This window comes from Prionailurus bengalensis, chromosome D4 (assembly GCF_016509475.1).
Source record: "Prionailurus bengalensis isolate Pbe53 chromosome D4, Fcat_Pben_1.1_paternal_pri, whole genome shotgun sequence".
In the NCBI taxonomy this organism is placed as follows: Eukaryota; Metazoa; Chordata; class Mammalia; order Carnivora; family Felidae; genus Prionailurus; species Prionailurus bengalensis.
Window position 1 is genome coordinate 44,188,362 of NC_057359.1, and position 25,640 is coordinate 44,214,001.

Here is a 25,640-nt window from a genome sequence, read left to right on the forward strand (position 1 = left end):
CAAACCACGAGATCATGACCTGAGTCGAAGTTGGACTCTTAACTGAGCCACGCAGGTGACCCAAAAGCCTCCATTTCTCGAGGGCCAGAATCCTCTTATTATGTTTCACCGTGTCCCAAGAGGTTGAATTATCTCATCAATATAGGGGGAAATTCTAGTCTAAAATTTTCAAAGTGGCGAACCTGCCGTTACACCTTAGTAACCGAGAAAAGATACTTGCTCTCTGAATAACGGGAAGGTTCGAGGTTCACAAACCCTCCGTTAAACCTCACTACTGCTGAGAACATAAACGTTTGCTAACCAAGGGTAACATTTTAGGAAGACATCATGGGGATTCTAGGTACCATCTGCTTGAATAATCTTGGAAATCCCTATCAGAGCTAACATTTTTTGACCAAAATTTATCATGAAGTCTCCCAAAGGAGCTCCAACATCATAGAACAACAAAAACAACATGTAACAAACTGCGCCTTCATAACGATGCCTGTGTTTTTTGGGTTTTTTGTTTTGTTTTGTTTTACCACCCTCAAAGATCCAAATTTGGTGGAGAGGAGATATTTTTATGCCATTTTCTCTTATTTTTTTAAGAGAAATCTAAAGTCCCAGTCAGTCTCATCATCCTTCCCTCCTCATTCTTTACTTAGTCACACAATACGGAAACATTTTTATCAGCACTGTGAGGCTTTATGAAAGCAGACCTTGAAAACTCTCCCGAGTTTAGGTAAAGGCCAATGCTAGACTGGGGAGAAATAAATCAGGGCTGAGTTCCCGAAAGGAGAAAGGAAGGGCTGAACACAGTAAGGGGATATTTAAGTTTCCAGAAAGCAAGTAAGAAGAGAAGCATGCATTTTCCACATTCTCTGTCTTTTTATCTGTCTACATCTTCTTTTTCCAAGAATGTGATTTTCCTCTATAAAACTGTTTGCCCACTGGTGCATCTTCTGCACAACTTTTTAACCAAAGCAAGGACAGCTTTGACTTTCTTAAGGACAGAGAGAAATCTTAGAGGCAAAACGAAATGAGAGCTGCAACATGTAAAAAACCATCTCACGATACCTGAGCACGTCGGACCCAATACAAAAAAGTTAGAGTTTTAGATTTCGGAATCTAAGAAGTTGGCAAGCCATCCCCCCAGGTCCCCCTTCCCTGTGGGTGTACATTTAAAGGGTCTGCTGTGTCACACCTTGAGGAGCATGACGCAGCAAGGAGGGCAGTTTCATGCAGCAAGCCTACCCTATGCCACGTCTAGGTTGGCAAAATTAAAATGTCAGAAAATGCCGGGTTCTGGGCGGGACAGACTGTTTCTTTGAATTGTCTTTCAAGCCTGGATACGTTCCCAACACCAAAAATTTGGAAGCTTGGTCAATTCCCCGTGGCAGCTCAAACCAGTTCTGTGTCAGCAGTCACTGGGAGAAGATAATTAGCGCTAAAAGCCGTTTAAAAGTCAAATGACTTCTGGGTTCCAGAGAATGTACGAAGGAAGCAAAACACCTCCCGCAGAGGGGCTTCCTCTGTGAAAGAGACGGTTTTAAAATGTTCTTCATTGCCAGTGTAACGTCTGCACTGAAGACAGCTCTCAGAAGTGAGGTGTCAGTGTAAAATTAGTTCACTTGTAAATAGGGATTTTTAAACAGCAGGTTAATTACACGAGACAGGCTAACCTCTCCGGAGAATACCGCAATGAGCACATGATGCATGGGGCTCATAATTTCCATTAATAAAGTCAGGATGCACACCTCATTCTTCACGTAGCTTGGTAAAAATACAACTGGGAGAGAGAGGAAACTGACATAATAAAGGCACCGACTCGCTTCTGTGAAGCTGTGCTTTGGGGGGACCTGAGCCGTTTTCCCACCTTCATTCTGCTTCTGGAGTCGTGGCCTTAATTTATCCCATTTACCCAGAGGTCCCAGCCTGGCAGTCTCAGGATCATCTACACCTTCCTCTCTTGTTCACTCTCTGTGACCAGTTCTTCTCAATTCCACGACAGACACGGCTCTCAAATCCAGCCCCTGCCATCCACGCCACAGCCAACACCTGGTCTAAGGCCTTGTCACCTGGGCTACGTAATACCAGTTTTTGAGTTATACTGAGTACTGCTAATAATGGCAAACACCCAGGCAGTGTTTTCTATGGGCCAAGAACTGTTCTAAGAGCATTCTATTCTCACAACAATGCTATGAAATAGGATTATGATCCTTCCTTCACAGAGAAGGAAAATGGAGAACAGAGAGGTTAAGTAACTTGGCTAATGTCACAGAGCACGTAAGAGGCAGATCAGGGATTTGAATTCATGTGATCTGTCTCCATGGTCTCTCATCTCAAACCATTAAACCGATTCTGTTTTAATTGAACCCATTATTATTTTTATTATTGTTGCTTTTTTTTTTTTTTTTTGGAATAGGGAATACAGTTAACTGATTCAAAATTTAAAAGCTTCAGAAAGCTGCATGCTGAAAAGACTCTGCCACGCTGGCTCCTCATCCTCCCTCCCACCCCCCGCCCCCAGGCCCTGGTTAAGAGGTAGTCAGCATGACCAGTTTTTTCAACAGTGTCCCGAGAAAAAACTTATGTTACTTCCATCCTTTTGTTCCCCCCTCATACAAATATACTTTACTGGATACGATTTGGCATTATGCCTTTTTCATTGAACATATATTGAAGATCATTCCGTATCAATACATGAAGGGCTTCCTCATTCTCTTTCTTTCTTTCTTTCTTTCTTTTTTTTGAAAGCCTGCAGATGGTCTGGGAGGGGGGGGGCAAACTTTTCCTGTAAAGGGCCAGATAGTAAATATTTTAGGCTCTGTGGTCCATATGGTCTCTGTCACATATGTTGCTAGTGCTTTTTCAAAAAAAAAAACCTTTAAAAATGCAAAAGCATTCTTATCTCATGGGTTGAATTAAAAAAGGCTGCAGGCCGGATTCGGCCATGGACCATAGTTTGCTGATCCTTGAACCAACAGACTCTTACCTTGCTGCCCTCTATCCAATCTTCCCTCACTCTGGCCACTTCCCGACCACCCTGAGAGCACTGTCCTATCATACAAATCTGACACCGTCAGTGCTTCCTTTAAACCCTCTGTTGCTCCCCACTCCCGACAGGGTAAAGTCTAGGGTGCTTGGCGGTGCCTACGATACCCTTCACAATCCATGTATTTCTCCACACCTTCATGTCTACTGCACTGGTCCGTGCCGCCATCAGCTCTGAGCCTCAACTCCTGCAGCGACCCCTTTACTCCACTATTGACATATGACCCTCTTGCCCCAAATCTACTCTTCTCACAGCAGTGCAGCCCCAGGGATTTCTTAGAAGTGCAGATCCCATCTGGGAACCTCCAATGGTGTGTTGCTGCCCTAGAAGGAAGTCGACTTCCTTACCATGGTCTACAAGGTAAGCCAGCTCTGCCTGGCTCTCCTGTCCAACCTCATCACCACCACCCTCTTCTGCTCCCTCTGCTTCCCACTCACCAGCCACACCAGCACCCATGGGTGCTGATTCCTTGGCTGCCTCCTTGGAGTTCAGCCTCAGTTCAAATGCTACTTCCTTAGTGAGGTCCTCCCTTGTCTCCCAACCTACAGGGAACCTCTACTAGTCCTCCGTCACGTCACCATGTTTTATTTTTTTTCATGGCCCTTATGGTCATCTATAAGTATGTCTTGGTTTGTATTTGTAAATTCTCTGGTGTGGGCATCCCCGGTACCCAGCACAGTGCCTGATACATATGAGGTGATACCTGAAAATTTTCTGATTGAACAGCTGAAGAGTTTCTGCCCAATTTACCTTTCCTAGTGGACCTCTCCTCACTCCTCACCTTGTACTTCAGTTCCCGGGTCCACCGGCTTTCTCACCAATCACTAAACATGAGCTTCCCTCTTCAGATTTTACACCTTTGCACTTGTTATCATCTCCTTCTCTGAGCAACAAACTTCCATGCACCCATCAATACAGTCAAATGTTACCTCCTCCATGAAGCTTTTACACTTTCCCTTGTTAGTGTCACCTTCTTCCTCCGGCAGGTTCCCAGAGCCCTCGGTACAGAACTCCGTGATCACCCCGGGCTATAATTACTTACCACAAATGTTCACTTATTTATTATATCCTAAATGCCCCCAAACATTATATGTGTGTGTGTGTGTCTACATACGTTTATGTGTATCTGTGTGTTCATCTATATCTATTCATATGTATTACATTTTCATTTTACCTAAATGAGTTCCTTCAGGGAAGGAACACCTTGGATGGGATTTATGTGGTAAGTATGGGCACGTAACAACATAAAGAGCAGCATTTAGCTCTGTGCTAAGCGCTTTACATACATTATCTTATGTAACTCTCCTAATAACCCAAGCGAGGCTGGCACCATTATTATCTGTAACTTATGGATGAGGTAACACGCTCCTGGTGAATCCGCTACCCTGCAGCCAGCTGGTGGGGTGGCCCTTTGGAGGTCTGCTTGCCCTTGAGGTGGTACACAAATCTGTCCTGTTTCCCTGCGTGACACCTGGGGGCACAGCTCTGCTCAGAGAGGGGTCAGGTGGGGCTCTCTCTCTCTCCCCTATAGCAAGGTGCTTCCTCGTGGGGGTCACAGATGTCCCTCTGCCAGCCAGATGGAGAGGCACGATGGCTACGCTGCCCTCGGCACACCTGTGACCGTGCCATCCCCAAGGGCAGCCAGATGTCCTTGGGGCCTGCCTCCCACTGCCGCACGCTGCTGATCCATGTGGACGTAAGCTGCTGCGCTAGCTTACCCTTGAGCTAATGCGGAGGGACCACAGGGCTCTGGACAGAAGGGCGAGAGCCTAGAAGGCGGACGAGACAGGGAAAAAGGAGCTCCATTTCTTTATCATTTCTTTAGTTACTTCTTTTCCAGCTTTACTGAAGTGTAACCGACAGAAAAAAATGGTATCTATTTAAGGTGTATCACGTGGTCACTTGATATATGTATATCTTGTGAAAAGCGCAACAAAGGAAGTCATCGACAGAATGAAAGGCAATGTATGGAATGAGAGAAAATATTTGCAAGCCCTATATCTGATAAGGGGCTAATGATATATTTTGGATATTAGAACCCCTACAACTCAATAGCAAAAAAAAAAAAAAAAAAACCTGATTAAAACATGGGCAAAGGACCTGAAATTAGATATTTTTCTAAAGAACACATACAAATGACCAATAGGTACATGAAATGGTGCCCAACATCTTTACCGTTTCCATTAAGTGAAGAGACTTTTCTTGCATATTCTTTTAGGGAATAAGGGCAACAGGCAAAATTAGCCCCCCCACCCCCCCACCCCACCCCAGGAACAGGCTCCATTACAGAGTGTATCCTGGTATAAAGGAGGAGAGAATGCTGAAATAGATTTGTTGTAGTCTGGCTTCTATTTGTGGGCACTGTGTAACTTTTCAGCTCATTGCGAAAATTCTATCTAGAGAAGTAGGTCACAAACTTTAGAGCAGTGCTATTCAAAGTGTGGCCCTTGCACCAGCAGCAGCAGAATCACCAAGGGACTCGTTAGAATTGCAGACTCCGGGACCACTCCAGACCTGACAAATCACAAGCTGCATTTTAATATGATCCCCCAGGAGCTTTGTAAACACATCTGAGTTTGTGAACCGCTGATCTAGGGTGCCTGATTAAAATGCGAGTTGGGGCTCTCTGCCTTAGAATTTCTGATTCACTTGATGAGGATGAGAGCCAGAAATCTGGTAAGCATCATTTACTTCTGGGTGGTTCTGTTTACTTTTGTGAATCACTGGGGGTCCAGAAGCAGTGCCACGGGGTGGAATTTGTGCAGATGCTGTATTTAGACGGTCCTGAGATTGAATCTCAGCTCAACTACCCACCTATTAGCTAGGTAACACTGATTAACCAGTTCATCTTGTCAAGCCTTAGCTTCCTCAAGTGTGAAATGAAGACGGTAAAGGCCTATACCTTCAGCTGTGACGCTGAAAGGCCGTATCATATGTAAATCTGTGGTGGAATGGGCCAGAGTATTGGTTAATTTCCATTGCAAAGACAGGGAAGGTCAAAGAGGGTTAACTGAGGCATGATGGCTGTAGTTTCCCTGTTACTGAACCTTGATCTTAAAGACACAGAGAAAGGATTAGACTGCAACAGCCATCAGACCTTATCATTTATTAAGAATCACCTGGAAAGTGAGTTAAAAATGCTGATACCTGGGTGCCGTTTCCCCAATTTCTGTTTCATCAGGTCAGGAGTGTGGCCCAGGGATCTGCATTTTTACCTCCAGGAGATTAAACGTATGAGGCCGCCACTCTCACTCTGAGAAACAGTGGCTTAGATAACATATGTAATCATTCAATAAACCAAGAGCTTGACACAGGTGGGGCCCTTTGCTGGTACTGAGAAATACACACAAAGAGAAATGATTCTATCCGATATCCGCCCTGTCAGGAGCTTGGGGCTCCGAGGAGAGCGTGGGGCCTGTGCGTCTACATTAAGGCAGCAAGCAGGAGCAGTGGCCCAGAAGACCAATGGAAAAAAGCCATACCTGGGCTTCTGCGGCTTCCATGGTGTGGGAGAGATTTCCATTTTGCACAGGTTCTGAAGCATCACTGGTTGGTGTCATTTCCACCTCTGTGCTGGTGCTGTTTGGGAGCTCGATTTTTTCTGTGATATAATTCAGACACACACAAAGAAAGCAAATGGAGTCAATGGGGGGTAAGAGCCACATGGGAAAGAACATCCTAAAGTGTCGGGCCAGAGGGGTGGTGAGGCCTGGGGTTAGGGTTGTGCCAAATGACAGAGGATTTTTCCCATTCTCCCCAACATCTTTTAGCAAATCAGTGTTCTTCCTCTCTTTAATAGCTCTCTGGCTCTCTTACTCTGGCCTGACATCTCGAGTGCCCTTTCAGTTCCCATGGTGTGCATTCTCTAGACTAGGCAAATTCACCAAGTAGCCATTCAAGAACATGAACACAGACATTTTTTCACCAAAATCATGCTCAGTCTACATACTACTATTTATACCCAAGACCACACCCCTCCTATATATTTTTAACAACAGGCTCTTTTCTTTTGGATTACATTCTGGAAGGGGTATTTATTGGCTAGGGCCCCAGGAGACTTGGGGTCCTAGGCTCTGTTCCACCACTATCGGGCTGCCATTTTAGGCAAGTCTCCCCCTTCCACCAGGTTTCAGGAACCTTAGCTGTAAAATGAGGGAGTTCAGGGGTGCCTGGGTGGCTCAGCTGGTTAAGTGTCTGACTTCGGCTCAGGTCACGATCTCATGGTTTGTGGGTTCAAGCCCTGCATCGGGCTCTATGCTGACGGCTCAGAGCCTGGAGCCTGCTTCTGATTCTGTGTCTCCCTCTTTGTCTGCCCCTCTCCTGCTCATGCTCTGACTCTCTCTCTCTCTCTCTCAAAAATAAATAAACGCTAAAAAAAATTAGAAAAAATTTTTTAAATAAAAAAATTTTATTTAAAATTTTTAAATTTTAATTTAAATTTTTAAAACCTGGGGGTTCCACAGGTTGACCTTAAGGCCCACTGCTTCTGGCTCTAATTCTCTAGGCTCTGGGAGCGCACAGCTCTGCTGAAGTCTAGGTGGTGGGGGTAGGGTCAAGAGCCTGGCCTTCTCAAAAAGCCTGCAGAATGCGACTCAGCACGTTCCCCACCCGGGCATCCTATCGCAAGCAAGGCAAGAGGACGCTGAACAAGACACAGAGGCCAAAGTCGGTCATTCCTAAGCGAGAGGTAACGTCTCGCTAGCATGAAGCCGCAGGTCACAAAGCACAGATTCCAGATTTCCTCTGGGAGTTGAGAAGTGACTTCGGGGTCACTGGACTCTGGGACGCTGGACATCACAGGCCGGCCCAGGTTCGTACTCTGGCTCTACTGCTCATGCTGTGGGACCCTTAGCGAGTAATTTAACTTCTCTGCGATTTAGCTTCCTCGTCTGTGAAACCGGAGTGATGTACTAACACTGCGACTACTGACAACAATGCAATGAAAGGACACGCCTATAAAAATTAAATTAAAAAATGCATAAAAAGCACTTAGCACAGTGCTGGAACAGAGACGGGTAAACCATCTGATCGTTATCACAGTAACTGCCTTGCGCTACAAGATTTATTTTTTTCGGGCTCAGAGGAGCACCTCAGGTGATCTGTCATCAGGCGCTACCAAGGTCTGCCAATGACTTCAGTGGGAGGGAAGTATAAAGGTGTTTAGGCCCCGCTGGGTAATTCTCGGATTTCAGGAGACAATGAGGCTGTGTGGTTCAATGTCAGGGTCGCCAGGAATATCGTAATGCTCATCAGCATCAGATCCAAGCAGCACCAGACTGCTCACAGAGTGTCAGAATGTTTTTTTCCCCCCTAGTAACTTCCTCTGGAAGATATTTTTGTCGTCACATAAAAACTATTGACTTTGAAGTGGCCAAATTTCGGAAATCACGGGGAAGTATTTGTCTATTCACGTACTCAGTTGCGGAACACAGAGGCATAAATCGTTTTTAATTAAGTTTATTTATTTGCTTGTGGGGAGAGACAGAGAGAGCGAGCAGGGGAGGGGGGGAGAGGGAGAGGGAGAGAGAGAATTCCAAGCAGGCTCGTCACTGTCAGCATGGAGCCCAACGCGGGGCTCGAACTCACGAACCAGGAGATCGTGACCTGAGCCAGAACCAAGAGTCACACGCTTAACCACCTGAGCTACCCAGATGCCCCCAGAGGCACAGATATATTTAAACATGGAAAGCCACAGACACTCAAATTTATTTCAACTTTCCATGTTTTTAATAGTGACAGTGTTGTGTATGTGATGTTCTGCTGTGTGTGACCCTGCCGGTTAATCCCAATATGCTTGGTCCAGTTATTAAAAATACCAAATACTAAAACCTCAGGAAATACTGAAACTGGGCTTTGGGGTATCTATTGGTTGAAGTGAGACGACTTTAAGACCAGCCTGCAATGGCCAAACCTGACCGCGGCTAACATGGGATTATCAGGTCCCAAAGAGGAAGTAAGATGTCTGAGAACAGACATGAACAGGTAAGGAGAAAACCTCCTGCACATGACATTTAACAACTCAGCTTATTCCCTTCAAGTTTATCTTTTCTTTTTAATGTTTTTTAATTTATTTTTGAGAGAGAGAGAGAGAGAGCGCGAGCATGAGCAGGGGAGGGACAGAGAGAGAGGGAGACACAGAATCTGAAGCAGGCTCCAGGCTATGAGCTATCAGCACGGAGCCTGATACAGGGTTTACACCCACGGACTGTGAGATCGTGACCTGAGCTGAAGTCAGACACTTAACTGACTGAGCCACCCAGGCGTCCCCAAGTTTATCTTTTCATACTCAATGGAATCTTAACTGTTTCTTGGCCAAAGATTTTCCCGGAGCTAGAAGTCAGGATAACAGGGGAGGCAGAAACTCTTCTAAGGAATGTTATATATTTTGAGTGCAACACTGCTGAATTTTGCCGGCAGATAACTGTAGTTTCTTGGGCAATAGCATCGTTTGTAGCATAGATACAGATTAGGTTAAATTTAGTTTGAATTTGGAATTAGTGAGTTATATTATAGTTGCAGACAGGAGAGGAGGAACATCATGTTCCAAGTTAAAATAAGATGTCTGAGTGTCACGATCTGGTCACACAGGTGCTCAGAAAAAAGTCAGCCAAAAAAGACCTGGGCTAGTATTGCCAAATTCTTTTAAAAAAATTTTTTTTTTCAACGTTTATTTATTTTTGGGACAGAGAGAGACAGAGCATGAACGGGGGAGGGGCAGAGAGAGAGGGAGACACAGAATCAGAAACAGGCTCCAGGCTCTGAGCCATCAGCCCAGAGCCTGACGCGGGGCTCGAACTCACAGACCGCGAGATCGTGACCTGGCTGAAGTCGGACGCTTAACCGACTGCGCCACCCAGGCGCCCCATATTGCCAAATTCTTAAGAAAGGAGAGGTGGGACTGTCTTATAGGGACCCTGTCACTCAGTTTAGGGGTGACCAAGTGAACCATCTGGTAACTTAGCGGGTGTGGGGTAGGTAAGATCATAAGTCCACAGTATAAGTATCTGGTTACCAGGCAAGAATTTCAGAAAGGAGAATTTCACCTTTTGTTAAACATTAAATGACAGGTGTGTGTGTGTGTGTGTGTGTGTGTGTGTGTGTGTGTGTGTATCCTCTTTATGTGGAGTTCCTGAAATGAAGTGATTTTCTACTCTTCAAGGGAAATGCCTGGATAGAAGCTGATTTTACTTTGGTTCCTCATAGAATCATTTACTCTTTTTGGAGTCCCCTCATGCAGGTGACACAGTGCATCCATTCATGTCCTGTACCCCGCATGGGAAATGGGCTCTTCCTGACACCCAGGAATGGGCTGGGCTGCAGGGCTGCACATCTGCACTAAGTCAAGGGTGCCCATGCTGGGTCCTCCATCTCTGCTCCCCCCCATGCACTCCAGAAAAGGCATGGGATGAAGTTTCTCTGCACTCACCCACGTGATTGGCAGCCCCATTCTGCCTCTCGTTCTCATCCACCTGGCATTTCTTCTTGGCGATCTTGTGGAGAATAGAAGCCTTTTCTCTGAACCTCCCTGAAGCAAGAGAGAGCAGTGGAAAGGAGACACAGTGAGGAGGAAGACAGAGAGAGGGGCTTGTGGAAAATGGCGAAGCATTGGTGCAACACGCATGTGGCTTCCTCAGTTATGCTGCACGATAGCAGCGACCACAACTTTCTGCTCAACCCAAATGCCCTATGCCCTACAGGAAGGGTACTTTCTTACCTTTGTGGATTCTTTAGCCCAAATCTGTGTGAGAATCTCAAGCTCCCAGACCATAGTTGGGAGGTTTGACTCGGACCTCTTTCCCTCCCTTCCAATTGCTTACAAAATAAATGAAGGCACCAATCATCACTAAAACTCGCCCTCCTGCTGAGATCCAAAACAACTCCAAAGACTCAGAGATGCTCTGGAGACACAACCATTACTCTGGAATTAAATGTTCATCTCAGAATTGGCTTGTGACAATGGAAATCCAAGCCCAAGGGTCCTTTGAGTTGTTCAACCATCTATCTTAATTAACATTGAAGAGTCTAAATGAGTTGGGAGCATGCATCCCAGCTTTCTGAATGAGCTGAGTCAGCTGCGATTAAAGCATCAAGGAGGCAACGGATTTCATCTGGGGATTCAGGGCAAAGAATGATCAACTGAGCAGAGCAAGTAATGTCTGTCAGTGATGGGATGCTTAGGGAAAGGTGCTGGAAAAAACACTGAAAATTCTCAAAACAGTCATTTAAAACAGACTATACCACAAGAATAACACTTAATTTCTTCTCTATTATTGACATAGTTAATGGTTAAATGCATGCAACAAGCACAGGAAACAAAAAGCATGCAAAAATGTAGAAATTAGTGAAACATAGTACATTCTCTTTTAGTCCTTGATTCCCGCCCCCCCACCCCCCCACCGAGAACATTCAAGGCACAAAGGAGCCTCATTTTAAACTGACTGGTTATTGCCTAGATTCAGATATGACGAGTCCTTCAATACACCACAACCTCTACAATTTTCTCAGTAGGCATTTGCGTTGGCTGGATTCTCTAGCAGCGTATTGCAGAAGATCTCATTTTGCTTCTCTAGTCAGACCAAAAAGTGAACCAAACCCAAGCAAAACCCAAATGTTTCTCTTCGAGAGTCTCTTTTCCTAGGATGGGCCATGGCAGGTTGGCATCCACTTAGCCTCCCTTCCTCAAGGATGGAAATCATGGGGTGTCACCAAAGTAGTGACTTGCGTCACTGGGGGGGGGTGGTGGTGACAGAAGCCGTAAACTAGAGTGGGATCAGCTGATGCCAATGGGGAAGGTGACACAGGATGGAGCCCTTTCTGCTTCCAAGCTCCATCAGTCATAGGCCTAGACACCTTGCTACTGCAAAGGCAGTCTCTAGGATGAGAGTGCCTCAGTGTAGGCAATGAATGTGCACCAGAGCGCACCCTCTTGAAGGAAATAGGAAAGGAACCATTACACAGAACAAAGTAGGTTAGGATGTGGCTTGGGCTTCAGAAAGAATGAGAAAAAAGGAGGAGGTGATAGGCATGACGTCCATCCTTGAGGGATGTTGAAGGTGAGCGTTAGGTTCACCACGCTGAAAGGTGTTTTGAATTTGGCTGTTTCTATTTAGTTTCTGAGAGAAATTCTGAGAAGAAAGGGGGGAAGAAAAGAAAGCCTGGGGACGAGGAGAAGGAGGAGGCAAAAGGGACTGAGAAAGGAATGAAAATGAGAAGAGGAAGGAGGGAGGAGGTAGGCAGGGGGCTGTGATTGCCTGGACGTTGCCGAGGCAGTGTTGATGCGAGCCACTGTCCTGGCTGCCAAACCTCGTCTCATCTGGAGATGAGACAAATAATGAAGCGTGGCTGTCCATACTCTGCAGCCTTAAGCCTGAAGAGTGGTACTTCTCGTGGAATACAATTCCAAGATGTCCTCACATCATTTGCTAAAAAGTTCAGGAGATGGAAAAGGCAAGTTCTGAAACATTATAGGAGAGAATGCTCTTACTAATCAAACCGTTCAGTGGTTTCAGGGTCATTCTTTGAACTTGGAACCTCCTGGATCTCTGTGAGATGAAAAGGATCAAATACTGCTGTTTAAAAATTACTTAAAAAAATAGTAAGAAAGCAGGAAACATTCAGAAGAAGAGACAAATAAACCTGTGGGAACATAATCTGAAATAACCCGACCCCAGGAATGCCCCAAAGTCATGAATCATGGCAGAGAAACTATCTGATAGAAAACAGCTAATCACATCTTGTTTGTGGTTACAGGAGTATTTTTCAGAGCTTAGATGTATACCCGGGAGAAATGATAGTAAAAGGGACCCAAAAGCATGGAAGGGTTCGGCCACGGTGTTGGCCACAGCCACTCATGGGCTGGCTTTCCCAAATCCTCTAAAGGGAGGCTAGGAGCATAGGGTAGGAAATGACTCTAGACTTGGGATTTCATAGGGTCCTGAACGTTTTTACAGGTCAGCGAGGGCTTTCTAGAGAGTGTGTTTGTACTTTTCCCACTGCAGCAGCACTTGGGACTTTCTAAGCTTCTGAAAGGTGGGAGGGATTAGCTCTATTTGTTCTCTTGGGGCTTAGCCCTAGGGGCAACAGGACAAAGCTGCAGAGGCTGGCTGGGATCTCTCCTTCCCAATCACCTCTGCAACTTTTGAAATTCAACCCTCGTCCCAGTTAGCATGACCTGATTACCATTCTGCATTCCCAGTGCTGACAATGGCTGCTCAGTGGCCTAAAAGGATTTTCCCTCCAAGAGTCCTTTCGAGAAAAGCAGCAGTGAAATACCACCTTCGGAATTCAACACACAGGTATCCTCCTGGAGGGTGGTGGGGCAGAGCCTGACAAAGCCAGGCATGCCCATTTTAGCCCAATGGACATGCCAGGGATTGCCACAGGGCACCCCCTGAGAACAGATGTGAGGATGGCTAGCCAGACAAGAGAAAGCATGAGGTCTCTGGGGCAGAAGCCAGCGCAGAAGCTGTGATTCTCAAAGACCCTCTGGGCCTCGGGGTGGGAAGGCATGGCGCTTTCAGGACCTGTTTAGCCTGAAGCCACAAGCTGGGCAGAACACCCAGTAGGGTGTGTGTGTGTGTGTCTGTGTGTGTGTGGGACAGCACAGTATTGTGGTTAAATTTTGGACATGACTGGGTTCAAAGGTGGATCTGGGTTTAAACCCTGCCTCTTTCACTGACTCTGCTGGGTGAGTTAAACAGGGATTCCATCTGTTAAACAGGATTCCTACGGCACTGGCTCATGAGTCCGATGCAAAGCTTAAGTGAGAAAATGTGTGCAAGGGGCTTATCATGATGCGTGGCATCAGAAGAAATCTGTAAATAAGAGGAAAAAGAAAAAGTAACGAAAACCACAGGGTCAAGGTGACAGGGCCCTGAGCTGCCTTAGGAGAAGCGCTGGCATCTTCTCTATCAGTCCAGACATGTGAGTCTGGAGAATTAGCTACACCCTCACTTGACATCTAAGCCTAGTTGGTTGGATTGGTGTTCAGGTTTCAGTGAGGCCTCCCGAGTCAGTTCCAAACCGATTAGGAAAAGGATCACTTTACACCTTCCTGAGATGGAGAAGGTCAAGGTGACAGAGCTGACGTTCTGTGTCTTAAACACTGATATCTTTGCAATCTCAAAATGGAAAGATGATGATCAGTCTTCTCCCATCACCTGTGGGGACAGAGTGCAGGCAAGGAATTACGGCTGCACAATGGATCTGTGTGCTCCAAGACCTTTCCGGTGCACAAGGGTATTACCTCCTGTGTCTCAGGCTCAGAATTTTAAAACAGGGATAATAAGAACACCCTTCTCATACAGCTGTTGGAAGGCTCAATGTGTTAATATGCATCCGGTGTTTAGACGGGCTCTGATATACAGTAAAGGAATTGTCACTCCGAAATGGTTATGATTATGGAGAGGAATGATAGGACATCCTTCTGATGAGGTACTGAGAAGAAAAAGAGTGATATTCACAACAGAATTCATGTTTAGCAGCCTCTGGTGCAGGAGACCTTGGCAGTAAGGGGGCCACTTCCATAAACTATTTGAGGCATGGACTCCACGCTGGCGTTAGGGCTGACACAGAGGGACAGATGTCAGAAACAACTGCAGCCCTGTGCCTGGGGATGAAGAATGAAGACATTTTGGGGTACTTTTCAAAGTGAGGGCAGGAGTGATTTTTTACATGTTTTAAGGCAACCTTAAAAAATACACTCTGTTGTAGTGCAAAGCCTCGAAGTGTTGTATTTTTACACAGCGACAGATATTTGTATACTTAAAATCTCAGAAATAGCAAACTCTGTTCAAATCGTGAGGCACCTACGTCAAAACCTAGTACACAGTTTTAATATAGTTTAGCCTGTCCTGAAGTTTGCAAAAGAATACCAGCTGAATATCCGCAGGGGAGTGTGTGTTGAGGGGGTGGCAGGGAAGAGCAGAAGAAAAGATCAGAGTGTAAGGCCCTAATGTGAATAAGAACAAGTTTGGAAAACCCATCAGGAATCAAAATCCTTGACCCTATCACCCAGACATGAAAGAGAAGCCCCAAGCTGCACAGCAATGGATTTCATTTCTGTTCAGCTGTTAATTAATCAAAACAGTCCCAGGAAATTCCTTCACCTCTTTCTCACCAAGCCTGTAATAGGCGGTGTTACAAAAGAACCCTTGGGGTTGGTGATCAATTAGGTCCTGGCTCCTACGGAACACTCGGAGCATCAGCAACGCAGAAGAGATGGGACAAAAGAGATATATAGATGCAAATGGGAGCAGCCACACACACTTCAGTGAACAGACCTTGATTTGGGAGAAGAAAAGAAAAAAATGAAACAGAAGGCAAAACTTGAACACAGTGTTTTGAAATCTATTTTTGTGTTTTCAGTTCTGCCTTTCCTATCTCTGTCTTTGAAGTTTACGACTTGGCAGGTAGCTTAAAAAGCAAAAGTGCAGCTGAATGTTCCTCCTGTTTATTCATTGCCTTTTTTGTCCCTCTGGAATCACAGACTCAAGTCAGAGAGGCCATCGTCACTCTGAGGAGGGATGCAATGTAACTGATGTGGCAATAAGCAAACACTGACCTTGGGGCTATCCTGGGCTTCTCTCTTTCTCTCGCAGCCCACATGCGATCTATCAGCAAGTCTGGTATCTCTACTTCCAAAATATTTCAGAATCTGGCCACTTCTCCTTCCTCCCCCACTGGTCTCAGCAGTGACCTTGCTGGTCTACTAACCAGTCTCCCAGGCCGGTCTCATCCTGGTATCCTTTGTGATCAATCAGATCATGTCACTCCTCTGGACAAAATCCTGCAGTGGCTCTCCAGGTCAAGGTGAAAGTCAAGGTCGTTACAAGGACCTGTAAGGAGGTTTAGCCACCTAGGCTGCCCTGCCTCATCCTTTCCCTCTCTCCAGTCTCACTCTGCTCCAGCCATGCTGGCCTCCTTGGTGTCCCACCTCAGAGCCATGGCATTTGCTGGTCCCCCTACCTGGATTGTTCTTCCCCCAGAGATCCATTGAGTTCACTCTCTCAACTCCTTCAAGTATTTCTTCAAATCTCACCTTCTCAGAGGCTTCTCTGAGCAGCCTATTTAAAACTGCAGCCTCTCTCTCTCCAGCACTTCCTATCCCCAGCTTGTTTTCTCTAAAATATTTATCGCCATCTAATATACTATATCACCATTACTATCGATTATCTGTTGCTTTCCATTAGCAGCCAAGCTCCATGAGGGGAGGGCTTTCCATTGGTTTTGTTCCCTATGGCATCCCCAGAGCCCTGTAGGGCTTGATAAATCATTGTGTTTGGGTTTCCAGGCAAGCAGGTGAGGCAACCACTCCTTAATATGTTTCTTGTTGGCTAATGACCCAAAGTAAATCCTTCCAGATCTATGCAAACCCAAGGCCCCAGTGGGACTGAGTCTACATGTGGAATCCCAGGGACTTTCTGAAGGTAAATAGGAGAAAATGGGGTGGACTAGGTGTCCACAGTCCAGGGGCATGCCAGTCATCCTCTTTCTGCACATCACCAGGGCTGGCAAAGTAGGTGTTGAGAGGGGCCTGTGTGACACAGAGGAGGTACAGAGAGCACAGAAGAAGGCACAGAAGGTTGGAAAGGGGGCTTTGGCTCCTCCTTGTTCATTAAAATGCTTCCCATTTGTTAAGGCCTCACTGAAGGCCCAACCTGAAGGTATCTAATGATATTCTCACCCCCCTTCCCAAGTGGAAATCCATCATTCCCATGGCACTTTGATTATACCTCATCGTAGTGCTTATTTCTTTCAGTTGGCTGCTCACATGCCTGCTTTCCCATCAGATAGCAGGTTGCTCTGGGGAAGGGACCGTCTCTCACCATCTTTTATCCCTCAACAAGCATCTTAGAATGATGCCTGGCACAGTGTATGCACTCACTGAATTCCAGTGAAGTTCTCCCTACATCAGCTCTCTTAGGAATGTGAGCTTTGCTTTCAAGTGAGTACAGATCATAAACAATCATCCACTCTGTAAATATGAACCAGACCTGTGCTATGTACCAGGCAGTGTTTGGTGAATAAGATAAATCTAGCTGGTGCCCTTGTAGAGTCACAGCCTGGAGACAGAGAGACAAAAAACAAGGACTTAAGATTCATGATGGTGGGGGCCTTCTCAGAAGGGTATGGAAACTCAGAGAATAGGGAAAGTTCCAAGATACAAGATACCACTCAGCAGCTTGAAGAAATAAACTCCTCTTCCATTCTACAAACTGTCCTCATGGAGCAGATTATTCACCTCACAGGATCTGGCCTGATTTTTATTCTTTGCTTTCTTTTCTTTTTTAAAGTAAGCTCTATGCCCAAAATGGGGCTTGAACTCATGATCTTGAGATCAAGAGTCACATGCTCTAATGACTGAGCCAGCCAGGTGCACCCTGATTTTTATTCTTGAAAGGAAAACATTACAAAATTTTTCATCTTAAGCAAAAATGCCAAGAACATAGAGTTTATTTATTCTTAAATTTATTTTTGAAGCACAACCTCTAAATCATTTTTTCTAATTTTTGTGAAGCATCATGTAAAACTGGTTGTTACGACTACATTGATAATGGAAATTAAACCAGTATTGTAATAAAGTATTTTGTAAAATGTCTTTAGTAAATATTCTGTGAATGAACCATATAATAAGGTAATCAACATAATTTGGTTGTAGTTATTTTTATAGATCTAATCATAGGACTAGTCTCTGTAATTAATGAGAATATATACATAATTGTATCTCAACGGCTGGCCATCATACAATGAAATGAAGCAGCCAGATTTCCTTATTAAGGCTTTAAAAAATGATTTTCCAGAAGAATGACCTTTGGAATCAACTGTAAAGAATGGATCTGTCCGCATGTGAACTGATCCTATCAACTCCCCTAGCAGGGTCACCTTATCAGTGGAAATATGGAATGCTTTCATAAATATTTTGGAAGATTTCCAATGCTTTTCAAAAGTTGGTATCTTAAAGATTGAGATTTTTGTCCTTTATTCCAGTTCCTTGACTCTGTCGTGCCTTTGCCTACTCACTCACTATGACTCTTCAGTCCTTCCTTTTCCCCTCAGCATATAATCATGGTTACGTCTCTCCACTGGGAACCTTTCTCTTGACTTGAGGTTTCCTGCTGGCACTGCCCTCACTTGCCTTCCCTTCACAGCCAAGCCTCTGGAGAGGTCAGCCTATGCTGGTACCTCTGGGTCCCCGGGGCTCCTTTGCTCACCTCTTCACCGTGCACCCGGCCTTTGTCAGCATTGCTTCACTGAATCCACCCTTGGCCACTTCTGCCTCCACATGACTGGGTCTCTCAGTGCATCTGATATTCTTCATCCCAGTCCAAACTGATTTTCCAGGACTCCTGAGAGTGACACTTAGGTGTCACACTATTCCTCAGGCTCCCTCCTCGCTCCCTGTCCCCCACCCCCACATTCTGCCAAAAAACCCAATGGACCTCCACCTGAATATCAGTGATTCCCAAATTCAGATCTCTAGCTCTGATCCTCTTATCCAATGGACTTCTGAACACTTCACTTGCAAGTCCCCTTCACAGTAAAACTCAACATGCCCGCCACTCCCACCCATTGTCTTCCTCCTAGGAATGTGTCCATCTGCTTGCACTTTCTATTGGTGATTTCTCACTCACAGTGTTTTCTAGCCATCTTAGAGGTCCCCTTGTACTCCACATTCAATTAGTTACCAACTCCTTCAGAGTCTACTTTTGAACACTTTAGATCCAACATTTCCAGTGTGGATGTTGGTTACAGTCTCTTGACTGATCTCCCAGTTTTTAAGTTACACTTCTTGTGGCTTGGAATGCTCCACACTTGTTATTTGCATGTCTCACTCCTTTTTAAGACTCTGCTTCAAAGCATCTCATGTTTCAGGAAACTTTCCCTGAATTCCTTTCCTGGGCTGGCAAGGCACCTTGGTACGTTTCTCTATCACAGCACTGATATCCATCCTATCATACCAGTTATCATAGATCCTCAGAGGTATTCTACTGACCTCTCTCCAACCAGCTGGATAGGGCTACCATTTTTCATCTGCTCCCCAATGCCTACTTCCTAGGCTGGTCCTCAATAAGTATTTATGAATATACCAACATTAACACAAACAACAAAGGGTGTGTGTGTGTGTGTGTGTGTGTTGGTTAGAGCACTTGCTGTATAAAAATCTATTCATAGCTTATGTTCCTTCTGGGGGTAGAGAAACAAGGAAGGACCGGAAACCTGCAGAAACACTGCTGAAAACTCACCAGGCACTCTTCTTGGTTAATGCTGTGATTAAGCCTCTAAACTCTCATAGTGTTTACAGTCAATATTTATCTATTTTGAGGCTTTTTAAAAAGCATATAATCTAATCAAACCCAGGCAAAATTGGGATTTCACAAACCAAAAAACTCACAGCGAGGATCAATGGCAGAATACAGTGTCTCAGGAAAAGAGCCAGCTTACTGACCTTAGCTGAGGCTGACACCGCTTGAGAGCTAATGTTCTTTATCATTTTAGGTCACCTGCTTTATTATTTTAGGAACTTAATTTCCCAAAAATTTCTGTCTCATATACACGGATACAAATGGCTCAAAGGGGTTCGAAATTCTCAAAGCGGTTTCTCTGATCTCAGCTTTGGAGTTCTGAGCCAGGTAGCGGCTGACAGATGATGGAAGGTTTGACTGTCTTTCTCGTGTTCCCGTCCCTTGCCCCCTGTGGGTATCTGAGAGATAAACGAATAAACAATCACTTTATAGGGCAGGCCTCAGATCTCAAGACTTGCCAACATCCAGCCCCACTACCACCGAATGGGTGCAAAAGATCTCTCCAGAGTCAGTTTTCAAAGCCCATAGCTTGGGTGTGTCTCTGCAAGTGGGTTGTGACATTAACGTATTCATTTGGGCCAAGTTGTTATTTGTTCACAGCACCTGACACATCGTGGGTGCTGAATACATATGTATTGAATGGCTACTCTTTTATATAAAAAGCAGAACATGAAACAGTTCTTTCTTCTCATGAGCCTATATATCACCCAATTATTTATCCTGATGTGAAATGAAAGATCTTAGATTTGGCTGGCATTTATTCAGGAGCAGCCACTGTTTCACGTACATACGTCATCTCCTGTCACCAGGATTTCATGTGTCTGTGAATCGTCAGTTGATTTGAGCTCCTATTTCCTAGTTTCTGGAATCCTCAATGTTACATCGTAAACCGGTGCCTGTAGATCTCGTTTGAAGCATGGTTTTGCGACAGAAGTGCCGACACATGCTGAGTGTTCTTAACTAAATGCTACTGAGGGCTTAGTGGTCCATGACTAAAATGACATGGTTCCGTTCATTTCAGATGTAATCAAAAGAGAATCTTACCATGCATAATTGAACATGCCAGCCTCCTGGTATTACAGATTCCCACTTTTTCCTTTTTGTAAGAGAAAGCTTCACGGGGGTGGGAAATTATATCATTAACTTGTAATAATAGTATTCAAGTTTGACTAATGAAGGCAACTTAGCATTTTCAGCTCTGGGGATGTCAGAAATAGACAAAAAGCAGCATCCACAATTTGCCTTTTGCTGCAACCTAACACCTTCTACATACGCAATGTGGCAAAATCTGCCTTTACTTGCCAGGTCCGATCTTTCTGCTTTTACTGCTGACAGTTTAGATCATGAAAATAAGACGCAATGAAGTCTGAAAAACTGGATGTATTCTAATTAGACTTCCTTGGTCCTGGTTTTCAGGAAGACCGTGGATTCACCCACGCAGCTGGTTTGGTCTTTCTGACAGATCTGACAGCAGTTACTAGCTGGTTAGTCTGATTATGCACCTACTAGGCTGCTGTCTTCCTAAGATCCAGCCCCAGGAGATACTTGTAAGAATACATCTCTAAAAAAGTAATGTGGTTAATAAATGGTGAGGCAGTACATGTTGGGGAGGGGTAAGGCTCAGCCTTACCGAGAGCATCTGTGGCTAGAAAAATCCTCCGGTGATGGCAAGTTGGACTGAATGAGTTAAACCATGAACCTGGAATGAATGAAATGTAACATGGTATGGGAAATGGTGTCCGTGCACAACGGGGGCTCCCCACTTTTGGTAATCGGAAGGCAGAAAGTTAACTTGCAGTGTACCTTTCAGATATTCTGCAGGGATGACAACAGTCTTGTGCTAAGGGGGGCACATGATGTGGTGGAAATTGGATATTCGGTGTAGGAAGAATAGCCTTGTCATTTAATTTAGAGGAAAGACTTCCATCATAACTGAACCCTGGCTTTAACTCAACTTTGGTAAAAAAAAAAATCTGGCTTCTGAAATCAGTAAATTAGAAGGCAGTTACAATGCAAAGGCTGATCTGCTTTGTAAGGACTGTTCAAGGGACTTCATTAAGTTGGTTTGAGGAGCTCTCATTCACTGTTGGTGGGAACATCAGCTGGTGCAATTCCTTTGGAGGGCAATTTGGCAATAGCTTTCAGAATCTGAAATGTGTATATGCTTTGATCTCGCATTTCTATTTCTAGGGATTTATTTTATATGTATATGTCTTCCATTCAGTAGAATTGCCTATATGGGGAAAGATGCTCATGTGGTGTTCTAATAATTGGATAAATCAACAGAAATGGAAATATTGTAAATGGCCATTGACAGGGGACTGATGGGAAGGACCTCTCATGGAAGAGGCAAGCAGTAGAATACGATGTAGCTAGTAAAGGATAAGGAAAGTGCTGATATGGAAACGTCTCCACTATATGCTAATAAACAAAAGCCAGATATAGAGAACGGTGTATAGAAGAAAAGCGTGTATGTTAGAAAATAGACGACAGTGGTTAACTCTAAGGAATGAGTGGAATCTGGGGTAAAAGGGAGACTCATTTTTATTGCTTTCCCTTATGTCGTGTTTGCTTTTTACTTCTGTATGCATGTAATGCTTTTTTATAATTAAACGGAATAGTTAAAATTAATTTGCAGTTACAATATTTACTGTGCTAAAAGTTTGTATTTGCAACTAAAAGAGAAGGTAGTTATTCTTTTAAAGGTCTATTTCACAGGAACTATCTTTTGTAATACCCCCTATATATAAAACCACATTAATAAACAATTTGTCTATGAACTGGATCAAATAATACACAAGCCTTCTGTTTCAGAAGCTGTGGCCCAGGAACCTACCTACCCACAGTCCTGGTGGCAGCTTACCCAAAATGTAAGATCAAGTTTTCAAAAGATTTAATCTCAAAAGTAGACTCTAAACCAGTGCCTGCCATCACATTTAATGCAAGGAACTAGGAAAGAATCTTGGACATGGGACTCAAAGGGCTATCAAGGTGTACATTACCTGAACACTCTTCTGACAGAGGCTACCTTGGCTTCTCCAGAGGAGGGGGACTCACTGGCTTTTGAGGCAGGCCATTGCATCTTTGGCCATGTCTGTAGGAAAGGTCTTCCTGTGCTGGGTTGAACCCTCTCGCTCTCTGAATTGAGGAAGGCTCCTTCTTCAACCTTCCTCACCCCCAGCTGGACTTAAGGGGTTCCCCAGTGCTCCCCTATCCTGGAAAGATGGACCCTACTTTATCAGTGCAAACTGCCTGGGGGGCCCCTACCAAGTAAGAACTTCTAACACATTGTTAGGTTGTTCCCATTCCATCCTGTATCCTTTTCCTTTCAGCAGAGCCTCTGGGTCATCCAACACCATCCAGACCTTCATCTCCATGTGGCTCTGAAAATGCCTGACCTGACTCAATCTCACACCTCTGCCACCAGTAAATCTGTCTCTACGTCCTTAACCTCTGCTTTGAATATTCTCTTTGCCTTTCTGTTTCCTGAGGGCCCTTTGTCTCTCATGGCCCTTGAAAGGGGCAGGTGCTTGTCTCTCCAAATGGCCCACATTCCATCCCCCCTTTCTCACAACTACCAAACCATTTCTTGTGCCTTTGAAGCATAAGCCACCTCTACCACCTCTATGGCAACTGACTTCCTCATCAACCTTCTGTCATTCCAGAACCCGCTACTCTTTTACATAGCTCCTGTTATCAGCTTCGGTAATAGGTAAGCCCTGAAACACTTGGCTCCTCACCACCCTAACCTACTCATTTCCAGCTACCCTCTCCCTTAGCTCACCTTATTCATCCACTCCTGTGGTCAGATCTAGACTTCATCATTAGCAATAATGGTACCACTTCCAAACTCCTGACTTGAAGCATCTCACTTTGCATCCATCACTCTCTTTGTACGACAGCAATTCTTTGATTTTACTGGTCAATTCATTGATGGTATCACCTTTTCATTGCCTTCTTGTGGAATATTCATTTGGCTTCTGGGATGCCCTTCTCTCCTGGTTCTCTGTCCACCCTAGTTTTCCTTGCTGGGTCTCCCCCTTCCTCCCAGACTCTAACCTTTGGAGTCCACAGGGCCAACCCTGACCTCCTCTTCCCTACTGATTAGGTCAGTATTCTTCTCCAGTTCTGTAGCTTTAAATAACACCTATTATTGCGTGACTCCTAAATTTGTATCCATAGCCCTGGCCTTTCTCCCAAGATACACACTCCATTTCCACTGCTTCCTCCACATCTCCATTTGGATATCTCACAGGTATCTCAAATTTAACACGAATTCTCAACATCCCTCACACAGCTTGCTCTGTTCTCCATATTCCCTATCAACATATAATTATACAAAAGTGATATTTCTCTTTTGAGGAGAGATTGCATGTTGCCTATCCAGTATCTATTTCCTTTTCATTTCCTCGTGACATAATACGTAAAGCTGGAGGACAGCAAATCACCCAGTTTAATAAACTACATCTCCGAGCTTCCTTGAAATGAGGTGTAGACATGTAACTGGTTTTGGGCAGTTTTACTGGAAGGGTCTAAAGGGAAGCCTCCTCAAAAAGAAGACAAAATAGCTGGGGAAAATCATGTTGGCTCTTCCTCCTTCCTGGAATATAGACATGATGACTGGAGCTCTACCAGCAGCCATCTTGGACCACAAGGTGCCCTTGAGGTTGAAAGTCATATACTAGGATTATGAAGAAGATGGGATTGGTCTTGGATTAGTGAAGAGCTTCCATATCTGCCACATACTGCCTACCTCTGGACATCTTTTACTTGAGAGAAAAATTAACTTCCATCTGACCAAAGCCACTGTTAATTCGGATTTTCTACTATATACAGCTGAACATATCCTGCCTAATAGATCAGTGTATGTAACACAGTCTTATCCATTCGGGCAAGATTAAATTATAATGTGAAGGCCACAGGTAATACCAAAGACCTGTTTTGGGACTATGTTTTCAGAGGATACATCTTTGGTAATGGAAAATACTGTTAAATTGTATTCAAAAATTCAATTTCTCCTTGAAAAAGAACTGGACTATTTCACTGCAGTTAAGAACATCAAATGACTGGCTAGACTATGTGACCTTAAAGGCTTTTACTTCTTTAAGATAATGGGGGTTTTCAAAACTCAGCCACATGCTTAATTTAGGACCCCAGCATTCAGGTTAAGACATTAGCTTTTCAGTTTGGTAAAGAAAGGGGCTATTGGTTGCCATGAAGTAGTATCTTTAATCTCATTAAGGAAAAGATAATTGTAATTTTTGCCCTTGACATTACAACAACTTTTTATATCTTTTTTTTTCTTACACAAATGAACAAAGACTTTTTAAATGATAAAGAAATTATTTTTCCTGGAAATGGCTAGTGTTAAGGGGCAATGAGTTTAGGACAGTACACTGCAGGCAGCTTCCCCATACATTGCTTCTTTGCAAGATATTAGTCAGGATTTCTGTCTATCTACCTATCTGCACGTCTCTATGAACGTTTATCTCCAAAGAGTAAAAGTTAGTTCCATCTAATATAATGGATGGCAAGGTCTCTTCTCCTTTTAATTCATCTGTTCAACCACACAAGGATGTTTTCTTTTGAGCTAGCTTTCTACATTTTCACCTAATTTTAGTAAGAAAGCAAACTTCAACTTTTTGAGAGTTTTCCAGAATGAGAATGGTGTGTAACTTGGATATCTGCAGGTGAGAAACACACTATGGGTTATTAGCTCCAGGTAAAAATTGGAGATCGCTCTTTCAAGAATATGCAGTATTACTGCACAAGGAGATAAAAGGATGGTTGCCCATGTAGAGCGGTCTGAGGTCACCAAAAGGCCGCTTCTAGAGTAATTTGTTCGCATCCCTGGAGGCATCTTATTATAGAAGGAAATGCAGTGCTTTGGAAGAGTAAGCCTTACTAACCTATCAAGTCTGGCAAAATGTGTCATACAGAGCAGGTGCTCAGTTATTATTAAGTGAACACAGGATCAGGTGGCCAGTAGGTGTTGTCATCTTGGGATGCAGGAATGAGGCAACGCAGACATCACTTCTCTGAGAAGCCTGTCCTCATTTCCCAAGACTGAATATGATGCCTTCCACTGGACTCTCCCTGCACCTTGGGTCTGTCCATCATACTACTCATCTCTTTGCCTGTGTCTCCCACTAGAGTGTGAATTCTTTAGAAGGACTGTCTTCAATCAGCCCTGGACCCGGTCCAATGCCTGGTACTTACTGAGTGTTGTTGAGTGGATGTATTAGAGAATGAACGAATGAATGAATGGATGAATGAAATTCTGATTAGCTTGGGGTGAGGAG

The 25,640-nt window shown here is 44.4% G+C and overlaps 1 protein-coding gene across 3 annotated transcripts in view; it reads right to left on the reverse strand.

The window, feature by feature from the left end:
* Positions 1-25,640, reverse strand: part of SLC24A2 (solute carrier family 24 member 2) — a 246,277-nt gene that overhangs the window by 35,690 nt on the left and 184,947 nt on the right. For all 3 annotated transcript variants that reach the window (XM_043566820.1, XM_043566821.1, XM_043566819.1), the window contains 2 exons: positions 10,461-10,559; positions 6,517-6,635 (listed from right to left, as the gene is read on the reverse strand). In XM_043566820.1, the coding sequence (XP_043422755.1) occupies positions 6,517-6,635; positions 10,461-10,559 (218 nt within the window). The remainder of the gene's footprint in view (positions 1-6,516; positions 6,636-10,460; positions 10,560-25,640) is intronic.